The sequence below is a fragment of the Pleuronectes platessa genome, chromosome 9 (assembly GCF_947347685.1).
Source record: "Pleuronectes platessa chromosome 9, fPlePla1.1, whole genome shotgun sequence".
In the NCBI taxonomy this organism is placed as follows: domain Eukaryota; kingdom Metazoa; phylum Chordata; class Actinopteri; order Pleuronectiformes; family Pleuronectidae; genus Pleuronectes; species Pleuronectes platessa.
In genome coordinates this window covers 1,043,230-1,055,353 of record NC_070634.1, presented here as the reverse complement: position 1 = coordinate 1,055,353, position 12,124 = coordinate 1,043,230, and the positions used below count along the sequence as shown (strand labels likewise).

At 39.7% G+C, this 12,124-nt stretch overlaps 1 protein-coding gene across 7 annotated transcripts in view; it reads right to left on the bottom strand.

Moving 5' to 3' along the window:
- szt2 (SZT2 subunit of KICSTOR complex) overlaps window positions 1-6,497 on the bottom strand; it is a 186,204-nt gene extending 179,707 nt beyond the window's left edge. For all 7 annotated transcript variants that reach the window (XM_053430322.1, XM_053430326.1, XM_053430325.1 and 4 more), the window contains exons 1-3: window positions 6,318-6,497; window positions 3,529-3,654; window positions 966-1,139 (exon numbers count right to left, since the gene is read on the bottom strand). In XM_053430322.1, coding sequence (XP_053286297.1) covers window positions 966-1,139; window positions 3,529-3,654; window positions 6,318-6,341 — 324 coding nt within the window. In that variant the 5' untranslated portion in view covers window positions 6,342-6,497. The remainder of the gene's footprint in view (window positions 1-965; window positions 1,140-3,528; window positions 3,655-6,317) is intronic.
- Between the last annotated feature and the right edge of the window lie 5,627 nt (window positions 6,498-12,124).

Here is a 12,124-nt window from a genome sequence, read left to right as displayed (position 1 = left end):
ACTCCCCCAACATCTACTCCCTGGGCGCCGTACATGGTCGCTCACTGCTCTGTGTGTCCTGCACCAGATGGGTCAAAAGCAGAGGTTAAATTTCCCTACCTGCATGAGTGTGCCTGTGCATGTCTGTGCATGTGTTTGGGACTAATAAATGCATCTTAATCTTAAGACTTTCTTCAGAATATTCTTAAAATACTATAGATTAGGGCTGTGCAATTAATCGAATTTGAATCGCGATTTTGTTTATGGGGTCAAACGATCTCCAAACTACTATAATCGAGTTGAAACCATTATTTGGCATTTTTTCCGAAAGAGACGTGCATTCGCAATTCAGTCCTTCCCCCAAAGCATTCAACGCGGCCCTGCTGACTGGCACTCACTGTCATGCAGCCGTAAAGTGAAGGAGGCAAGTTGTGTGCGTGGTGACCAGCGGTATTTAAAAAGCAGCGCGAGTGGAAAATGGCCGAGGGAGGGCAGCCCCGTTTGATCGACAAAAAGGGTAGAAAAAGTTCTCTTGTATGGGAGCACTTCGGATTCGAAGAATCCGACGAGGAGCAGCACCACACAATGTAGCAGCCGTGCCGCGCCGCACGATTCGCAAGTGCGCAGCCGGCGGGCTTCTCACACCGAACCGCATTTCTCCGCTCTGGTCAGCCCGCGATTCTCCGCTTGTTGTTGTATGTAACCCGTTCAATGTAGGGGTTCGAGGGTAAATGATGATGGTCCTCGTAGCTATCCCTGACCCCTCTGTTTCTCTCTCTGTCTGTCTGCTTGTGTGCTTGTAGTTGGGGGGCAGATGGGGACATTTAATAATGAGAGGAAATTTCTAAGTGTTTTTTTTCGATATTTTTTCCATAATCGAGCAGCCCTACTATAGATAGAAAAACAAATATCTCTCTACTATGGGTCATGTGCTGTGTTTATTCAGGAAACAAGCGCCTAAACATTAAAATGTGCTTCTATCTTACCACAATCCCTGTGGAAGGGCTGAGATCCAGCTCGATGATGAATCTGTACCTCCGAGCCAGGAAGGTGGCCCGAGTGGAGGGCACCAACATGTAAGGGTACATGGTCGGAGAGAAATCTGGCTGCCATCCTTTCGGTAAGATGCTCAACAAGTCCAATTCATTCTCTGAGTTCAGCTGTGAATGCAGGCAAACATAACATCAGTGACTTATTATAAACAACATTTATGAGGCTCCGAAAAATTTGCTAATTATTAGTCAAATAGTCTTAAAGAATGGAATTCAGAGCTAACTTTTGCCTATCATCTTTTCATGCAACTACGTACTAATTCCACAAATGTCTGTCTGTCTGTATGTTGAAAGCATTTCTTGTGAACCATTAATCTAAACTTGGCATGTGTATTCTAAATGGGCGGGGGAGGTAGCGGCATGTTTTAAAGGGAAAGTAAACTCATCATTTACTCACCACTATACCAATGGATGGGTGGTTGAAGTGTTTGAGACCACAAAACACTTCTGGAGTTCTGGGGTAAACAACTTTGCATAAGAATCCAATACAATGAAGGTGACATTTCTTCATAGCAGAAAAACATAACATTCCTCCATACTGCTTGTGTGGTGTCATCCAAGTGTCCGTAAACCCAGACATTCAAATTCCGTATAGAATCGGCCTCATTCAAACCAGCGGCTTTAGCCTAAATGCTAACGTCGGCTAGCATTTTCCACTTCTGGTGGACTTCGAGACTTAAAACACGGTGTAAATGACCTTGGTTTGAGTCGAATATGAATATAGAGGCTTGCGGACATTTGGATGACACCACGAGAGCAGTACGGAAGCATGTTATGTCTTTGCTGTTGTTTTATCACGTCAGAAGATAGGGTCACTAATTACTGGATTCAACTGTGACACTGTTTACCCCTGACACTCCAGTGGTGTTTTGTGGACTCAAACACTTTACCCACCCCTCCATCGGCATTGTGGTGAGTAGATGAGTTAATTTTCATTTCTGGGTAAACTATACCTGTAACAGTTAGTCTGTGGGCCCAGTTGAATCTTCTTCTGATAAACTACAGCAGCACCAGACGCCAACTGTGTCAACTTGAGGTACAAAAATCGCTCCTAGATCGCTTTGATAAGTTTTTTTTAATTTCACCATATCGGATTGACAGTCACAGATACAGTAAGTGCTGAGCTCCATCATAGCAACAACAATCATAGAATTATTCCATGTTTGGCAATTAGTCTTCAGAGTCAAATTTTATTTTGTTGTTGCAATGCTAAACATCGATCTGAATTTGAGTTTTCTTTTTATTTTATTTTTTTAAAAAAGGGGTTTGATGTAAGGCTGCATGATATAAGAAAAATACTTTAATATTGCATTGACAATATAACTTAACATAAATAAACATAAAAACTCCTTGACTCCTTTCGTAGAGACCATGGACAGCTCAATAGCCGTGAGAAGGCGCACAGACGGGCCGCAGCGCCAAGTCGAGAGCAGACACCAGGGAGCCATACACAGCTTCACTAAGTCCACTTATAGTATTAATTTAGGGTCTTTTCATACATTTTGGACCATAATAATTTCTTTGACAATTTTTAGTGGCTCGCTCTGTGTTTTACTGCTCCTTAAGTGTCTATCATTCGCTGTGCACTGCGCCAACTGCATCAAACCAAACAGAGAGTGCTGCCATCTCCTCCACATACATTTATGTTTAGCAAAGTTAAGTTTTAGTTTACAAAGTCTGTTGTTTTTACCCAGACTGAGTTTATACATGTGTCCAATCACACTGTGTGAGTGAAAGAGTGAGAGTGAGAGTGAGGGTGAGAGTGATAGGAAACGAGCGAGCGGGAATGCTGTTAAGATTGTTAAGATGTGTTGAGATGTATCATCTGTAAAATTGGTTGAGACTTTTGAGTTAATGTGAAAAAGAAAAATTGAAATTTTTGCTTTTGCTCCCTATATTTTATTTTTCTGAAGTTATTACGCCCTTTATTTGAACATGCACAATTTTCCGTTTTTCGGTTCCAGGGATCCCAGTGCCTGCCCCATCAAATTGACCCACACACTTTTCTCAGGGGAAATATATTTTTCTCTGTTTATTTTGTTGTGAAACACAAGCTTTATCTGTCTATGTCCCAAACGTACCTATTTCCAACACTCCCCCAAACCCATTTCAAAGTAGTAGCACTCCAGTGTTTCACTTTCAGAATCTCTATATTTGTTCTGAGACCGGAAGATGTATGTCTTTATACCGTAGTGTCCTGGTGTTTAGTTTAGTACATATTCCGACTTGTATTGAAGTAAATGCAATAGATACACCAGCAGCTCCGCTGCCAGTAGCAGACACACTACCTGTGTGAACAAGACAAGCGGTACACAGCTGATCTGCAGCGCAACTGAAGCCATTGAGTCCAGAGTGTTTCAAGGATCGACAGTGAGGACTTTCGAGATCGACCAGTCGATCGAGAGGTTTGCGACCACTTCTCTACTACAACAGTGCAGCCAGTGTGGCCCTGGCTTAGGTCTCCCCCATGAGGACAGTAAATGCTGGCTTAACTCACCAGTTCAGGCTTTGAGGCTGGCCAGATGACTTGGTTAAGCTTACCAAGGAACCATGCCAGACGCACATTCCTAGAAATCCGATACTCCTCCTTCATCAATAAGTAGATTTGGTCAGCCTCCTCCACCTGATGAAAAGAAGCATATACAGTGGTTTCCGACAGTATTCCGATCCATTCCCTTTTTGCACTTGTGATTGTCTTGTAGGTTTCATTTTGAATTGAATAAATTGCAAATCATACCAATAAAACAAACCACATTATACATAACAGTAACCACAGTAGTCTGTTTGCCATTTCTTCCAACCACAAATAATATGTGGTCAGGGCCTGACTAGGACAATAATTCAGGCTGGGAATTTGACTCGTTTCCAGGCCACCCTTTCATCCAAGGCAACAGACCTCTAATTTTTTAAGCTAACCCTATTGGTTGATCTAACATTTACCTGGCTAGTCAAAAAGTAGGAAGAACAGAAACTCACTCTTTTTGTCAAGTGCCATAACAATCTCCTTCTCTATTGCCAAAACCAAGACAATTAAAATACGATATTTCCAATGGCTTTTACTTTGAAATTATACATGATTGTCCCGATATAGACTGTGAGATGGGGATCCATTTACTTTTATTTTGAAATCACTCAGTCGTTATTGTGTTTATGTGTCTCTGTTTTTCCGTGTTGTATATCTGTTTGTGTGTGTGTGTGTGTGTGTGTATGTGCGTGTGTGTTCAGATAAAGAAACAGGTGGAGCCCAGTGATTTGCTAATTCAAAAAGTGCTGCCTCTGGCATTCAACCAATTACGAGCAGAAGTGTTCTTCCTCTCCAACTGAAAACCACCTCTCTCTCTCGATCAACAAAGAGCCAACATATAACTGAAAGACAACTTGTTCTCTTTATCTCTCCCCACTTCCAAAAAAGAGCCAACATATGAATGTGTTTTTTGTTTAAGCTACGCTCTTGTATTTTGTGTTGTGAGATAAGAAGCCAGATCCACTAGTGAATGTGTGGATTTAGGAGTTACTGTGAGCTTGTTTATTGTCGTGTTTTAATTTGTATCCATATGACCTCACCACTTTGAGTAGCAGTGAGTAAGAGCGAGAAACTATTTTTGTTGTATGGATCTTTTTCCCTTGTTCATGTTTAAGGAGGCAGGCTATATTTTTGTAATTTCTTTAACTTTTGTTTTTGCCAGGGTAGTTTAGTTCTAATTTTAGTTTGCTGTTTTTGCTCCCCTCTGAGGCTTATAAACTGCTCATCTCTGCTGCTGGCCTTTTCTTGTCTAGGATTCCCCTAGGCCTAGCTCATGATTATAACACTTAGAAATAGGTCTGTAATGATTCTCGGACCAATACCCGAAGTTGGTTTGGCAGTCCAAGTTGCACTGGAATTAGACATTCATCAATTTAAAATGTTTGGAATTTTGAGATCTAGCATTTATTAGACTTTGAAGATGTCATATTACTCTTAAAAATAGTATCCCTCAGGCTTAACATTGTTTAACAAGGTTTAAATATCCAAATTATACTTTAACCATTTATGAGGCTATTTCATTAATTTATAATTGTTTTTGTCTTTGTTTGATTTAGAAAATAACTAAGTAGCCTGCAATCCGGCAGCCTCAGACAAATGTGGACTATTGCAAATGGATGATTCTTGACTTAATCCAGAAAGTAAGGTGGTGTAGAAATGCAGGAAATTCTTTAAATTACTGTATATTTGATTTCTGTCAATGAGGGCCACATGACACCCTGCCAATTATGTATCTTCCCCATACTAAACATGACCAGATGCTATGCACAGGTTTTGACCTTTTGCTGCTATCTAATAGGTTCATGTTGACCATGTTCATGAGTCCATGTGAACACCAAGTCTTTTTCTTTTCATGACCTTGGACCACAAGTTCATCAGTTGTGATGTTTTTGCTGACAATTTCAGAAAAAACAGTGGCCGTGGAATTTCATTTTTTGTCTAATGGTAAATTCATAAATTATCATTTGTCATATGGAGTTTTGCTTTGTAATTTTATAATACATCTGAGGATAAATGTCAATATTCCAAAAGTGTTATCTGTTCCCTCTGTCATTATGCCTTCTCATTTACTGCATTGTTATCTGAATGCTCGCCTGCAATGTAGCAGGCGAGCATTCTGTGGCTTCTAAACACTGACAATAATGTTGATGTTAACACACCAACAACTCCCACATAGTAACTATAAGCTCAATAGTTCCATTTGTAGACCACTCAAGTACAGTCAATTCACATAAGCACACCAACAAAGGGGACTGCAGGTTCATCCTAGTAATTAATAAAGCATTGAAAATAAAGAGAATACTTTGAGGATACAAAATATGTATCAAATAATAAATGGAGATTTGTAAATATAATATACCAGCTAAAACACGTGCTATTTTTATCAGCTATTTTGGTCCTAAATGAAAAATAATCTACAACTATCATTATCTGTATCTGCATTCATCTAAGTACTGTTCTCACAAGACATGCACACAGGGAATTGTCCAAACATTGATGTAACTATCGACTCGATCTAAGTCTTCACGTCAATAGCTTAGCAAATAATGCTTGCTAGTGAGCTAACGTGTCAACTACATTCAGGGACTTGTCCGGATAAATGCGCACAGCTCTTTGAGGAGACAGCTATTGTTAACGGGTCACCTTAAACAGCACTTTAACCAGTCCCCACTGTTAGAACAAATAACTAACTGGGAAATGTGCCGTCTCCCCCATTATGGCAGCCCCTGTGCTGCTTAGTTAAGATTGAAGCTATTATTTACCTCGTTGTCCTGTTTCTCCGCCATGCCTTGAAAAGCACATGGACTGTGTGAGTGTTAATGAGCTTCAGCGGACGAATATCGCTTTGATTTGCGCAAATAATCTGTTTTAATGTTTGTTTATCTGTCTTCTCTATTGGTTCGGGTGTCACGGGCAATTGTCAGGTTAGACAAGGTGACAGCGCTTGCACATCCGGTAAAAGCATTCAAAATAAAACTAAGCACATAAAAATACAGATAAAAACATCACTTATAAAGCATAAACTTATTATGCATGCACACAGTATATGTAATAAATTAACTGCAACATGTATTAAAAACCGCTACATATATAAACCTAACAAGTTATGTTTTCAGAGTAAATACAATATGGGAATAATAAAAGTAATAATGGCATAATTTAATTTAACTGCCTCAGTTCATTCTTCTCAACAGTGTTACAAAGTACAGTCTAAATAAATGCAAGTAGAAAAATAAAAGTAATGACAACAGTTTATATAAATGTAAACCAAATATTCCCGAAAGCTTTCGAAAATATGTATGAACAAGAAATGAGATGGCATTTTTGTTCACCTATGTGTGAAAAGTGGGTTAATCACAGAGGCAAACAGACTTCTAAAATGGAGAGCTGGAATTGTGAAAAACACATCAACTATGGTTATGTTAAACATCACACAACTTATTCCAGAGTGCCAGCATGCTTTGTAAAATCACACATATGTGCAGCAATATTCCTGCTTGTTTGGTCCAGGGTAAACAGGCAAACCAAGCATATTGAGTCTTCTTCAGTCTAATACAGAGATCTGTTAGTATAAAAGGAGATAATATGGGGAAGAAAACCAGGATGGCCTGAGCCTCAGCACTAAATGCTCTAATGCTATGCGCTGTAAAAAAAAAATGCTGAGTCTGTTGTTTGATAGGAATTGGAATCATTTTCAGCCAACAATACTAAAGAGTTACTATCATGTTTGTCAACAGCTTTTTTAATTTAAAATGTATAAATAAATTTTACACTTTTTATACAGCAAATCATGTTTTTTATTCTTATTTTCTTTTTTTGTTGAAAGGTTTTCGATTAATGTATCCACTTAGTTGGAACAATTTCTTTAAAATTCTTCATAGTTTTTATTTTGAAATCCATTTCAATAAACTTCCGTGGATATTGTTTTTGGGCGGCATGTGATAAGAGGCTTGGGGGGAAGTGGCTGAAGTACTTCTGCTTAAGTGAAAAAGGTCCAGCTTGAATTAGCTTCAACTTCCACTTGAGGTTTAAGCCATTTCACTAACACAATTCAGCCGGGTGTCATCAAGGCTAGACAGGCTGTAATGTGCTTGTGTTTGGCTCGTGCACGGACTACATAAACAGCTCAGTGTGGTCGAGTGTAGAAAACTTCTTCTGCTGTTTATTTGCGGTGGCAAATAACGTATGGGGTGCATTACCGCCACCGTCTGGAGAGGAGTGCGAGTCAGAATGGATATTTATCCATATTCTGTCATAGAGTCCTGTCACAGAGTTTTTAAGTGTCTGTCTCTGTCGATGGTTTTGTGGACAGACCTCCTCTGTTTTCTGCCAATTACAATTGGCACGTGTCCCTGTGTCAAAGCATGTTCATTATCTTCAGGTTGCTGTTTAAACATGTATGGCCAAACCTCATTCCTGATATTATCGTCTCTTCCTTTGTATCTCTGGTGGTTGTTCTCATTTCAGCCACTTTCTTCTGAATACTATGAAAGTGTCTGCCATTATTTCCTCTGTCCCACTCTTCCTGCCATCTCTTTTTCAGTCCTGATTTGATTATACTTTTGATCTCAGCCTTGCTATAATTGACTGCTATATCACTGTCTCAATCAACAAGGCAAACGAGATAGCATAGCAGAAAAAAGCTGACAGATTGAATGCGTACATTTACTATGACAGATAAGGATTGCTGCCACATTAAAAAGATTATAGTTATAATAAGTTATGTGTAGGAAGAGAACCTGCAGCCAGGGGAATGAATATGAAGATTATCTGTATTGATTTACAAAGAGAGATAAATGTGAGTTTTAGAGTTAAAATGTGCAAAAGATTATTACAAACTAGATTTTTCACATGGCATTAAACTTTCTCCACAGCATCTGTTTTTTTGCAGGGGATAATTGCACAGACAAATCACTAGATACAGTAAGCCTGTGGATATTATCAGTAAGCTAGGTAATATAAGATAAGTTAAAGAAATTATGGTGCAGGGATCTAACATCAGTACAGGACATTTACTTTTAATTAGACTGACAAGGTGAGGTATGTGTGAGGGCATAATCAGCTATTTCCAAAGTTGATCAGGGGCTCTAAGTCCGAGGTATTTGCTTCTTTTCATCAACAGGTATCAGTCTGTCATTGCAATTGGCTTCGCTAACACTAGCTCTTTATATTTCAGGGCGTGGATACACAATATTGCTTGTAGAGCCCTTTCACAAGATGCTGACTTTGTATATGACCCATGTAGGTTTTGTTTTACACAGCATCTAATGTTATTCATTCTTTCATTTTGAATTTTCTTTGCAAACTGCAGTGTTCTATTTGCAGGAAGATAGTGCCAGTATGACTGCAGTAGATGATTAAACCTTATCTGTAACTACAGAAATACAGGAAGAAAAGGTTTCTTTCATAGCCATCAGTCTCCGGATGCCAATCCATATTGAATCCTGCCATTTTGTCTCATGCCGAAAAAAGTTGCAAAATACGTCCCATCTTAGACCAAAAGTGGTTAAATGGCTTCATAAAGGTACTTCATTTCAAGATGCTGAACACGGTTCATATCTTAAAAATGAGTGGATCACCGCGAAAGATCTAAAAGAAAGCTACCATGTGACCATCTCCCTTTGAGTGTGTGAGACCACAGCTTGTCTGCTCGCTGCTCACAAACTGGAAACAGGATGTAAAAAATCTGGTCCAAAAATTTAAGTTGCAGGGGCCAAATCAAGATCATCTCTGTCTTTAACAAAATTTACAATCATACTCTTTTAATTTCCAGTGTCAAGCACACATTTCTGAAGCTTTAGGGTCGTTCAAGATGAAATTGTATTTTTCTTTAAATAGGAAAAAAAATGTATAACTACAACCTTACTGATAAATCAATACACAGTAAACCAGTCCCTTATTGCAGTTATATCAGTATACATGCATATGCTGGAAGACATAAAATGTGCACTGGACTACATCTTCTAGATGTCTACCTGATAGTGCTGTAGCTAAATTTAAGGAAATAATCCCAATTACATTTAAACCCGTACTAGCAGTAGATATAAACAACAAATTCTTTAAAACCCTGAGCTCCATTGAGATCTACCACCTCGTCGATAGCTCTGCAGACTCATTACGATTAACATTAGACTCAATAGCGCCTCTAAAAAAGAAAAATGTCAAACATAATAAATTAGCTCCGTGGTATAATTCCCAGACAAATGAGTTAAAACAATTATCAAGAAAACTAGAAAGGAAGTGGCGCTCCAGCAACAATGTTGAAAATCTAATAGACTGGAAGCATAGTGTTAAAGAATATAAAAAGGCTCTCCACAAAGCAAGAGCCGCCTACTATTCAAAACTAATAGAAGAGAATAAAAACAACCCCAGGTTTCTCTTCAGCACTGTAACCAGGCTGACAGAAAGTCACACCTCCACCGAACCCAGTATTCCTCGATCCCTAAATAGCAATATCTTTATGACCTTTTTTAATGATAAAATTCAAACTATTAGAAATAAAATCAACCATCTCCTGCCCTCAATTGGCACTAATACCCTCCTAACAACAGAGATCTCAGAAACGGCTGAGAATCCTACCCATTACTTAGACAGCTTCTCTCTGATCACCTGTGATCAGTTTACCAAATTAATCTCAGGTTCTAAACCAACAACCTGTATCTTAGATCCCATTCCTACCAAATTACTTAAAGAAATTCTGCCCCTAATTGATAGTTCGTTACTTAACATTATCAATCTGTCATTATCATCAGGTTATGTACCACAGCCTTTTAAAATAGCTGTCATCAAACCCCTACTCAAAAAACCCACCCTAGACCCAGAGGTTTTAGCCAATTACAAGCCAATATCTAATCTCCCCTTCATTTCTAAAATCTTAGAAAAAGTTGTTGCCAATCAGCTGTGTGAGTTTCTCCGGGAAAATAATATATATGAAGACTTTCAATCGGGGTTTAGAGCCAATCACAGTACAGAGACAGCCTTGGCCAAAGTCACTAATGACCTTTTAATAGCCTCAGATCAGGGACTTGTGTCTGTCCTCGTTCTGTTAGATCTCAGTGCAGCATTTGACACAATTGACATTACAAAGACTCAAACAGTTAATTAACATTAATGGAACCGCCCTTAACTGGTTTAAATCGTATTTTTCTGATCGCTCCCAATTTGTGCAAATTAATGATGAGTCATCTGTGCGCACCAAAGTTAACCATGGTGTTCCACAGGGCTCTGTGCTCGGCCCAATTTTATTCTCATTATATATGCTTCCACTAGGAAACATTATCAGGACACACTCGGTAAATTTCCACTGCTATGCGGATGACACCCAGTTATATTTGTCAATAAAACCTGAACAAAGTAATCAATTAACTAAACTTCGAACATGTCTCAAGGACATAAAAACCTGGATGACCCGCAATTTTCTCTTATTAAACTCAGACAAAACAGAGGTTATAATACTTGGCCCCAAACACCTTAGAGATGCATTATCTAATGATATAGCTGCGCTAGACGACATTGCCCTTGCTTCCAATGAAACAGTCAGGAACTTGGGAGTGATCTTCGATCCTGATTTAACCTTTAATAGTCACTTAAAACAAATTTCTAGGACCGCTTTTTTCCACTTGCGTAATATTTCAAAAATTAGACATGTCCTTTCCCAAAAAGATGCAGAAAAACTAGTCCACGCCTTTGTTACATCGAGACTGGACTATTGTAATTCATTATTATCTGGCTCCAGCAGTAAGTCGTTAAAGACTCTACAGCTTGTCCAAAATGCCGCAGCACGTGTCCTGACGAGAACAAAGAGAAGAGAGCACATTTCTCCAATATTAGCATCGCTACACTGGCTTCCAGTTAAATCTAGAATAGAATTTAAAATTCTCCTCCTCACCTTCAAGGCCCTTAATAATATAGCGCCTTTTTACCTTAAAGAGCTGTTAGTACCTTATAAACCCACTAGAGCACTCCGCTCCCAGAATTCAAGCCTACTTGTCGTCCCTAAATTCTCTAAAAGTAGAGTAGGAGCCAGAGCTTTTAGCCATCAAGCCCCTCGGCTGTGGAATAATCTACCACTTTCAGTTCGGGAGGCAGTCACCATCTTTTCGTTTAAAAGTAGGCTCAAAACCTTCCTTTTTGATAAAGCTTATAGTTAGAGCTAATTAGTGCGCCAGAACGTTACTTGTTCTATTTTATGACACATGACACACGGAGCTTCTCTTTCCAGCTTCTCCTTCCTCTTCTCCATCCCTATCCCCCTTCCCCGGAATCCCTTTTCTTTATCACCCGCAGATCCAGGGCCTCTGTGGCCGCACCATGGATTGCGGTTTGTGGATCGCGCACCGGGGGTCGCAGTGTTGGATCCAGTGTGGCGGATTCTGAGTTATGTGGGCTGATCCTGGTGCTGGTGGCGGACCCTGTGTCGCGTTGGCATTGGGCACGGGCGGTGGACCAGGACCGCGGTGGTGGCTTGTGATGGGTCCTGGTGGGCGGCGGTGGACGGTGACTGAGGACTGGAGTGGCGTCTGGTCTGGATGGTGGATCGTGGTATGGATGGTTGCTGAGCGTGGACTGT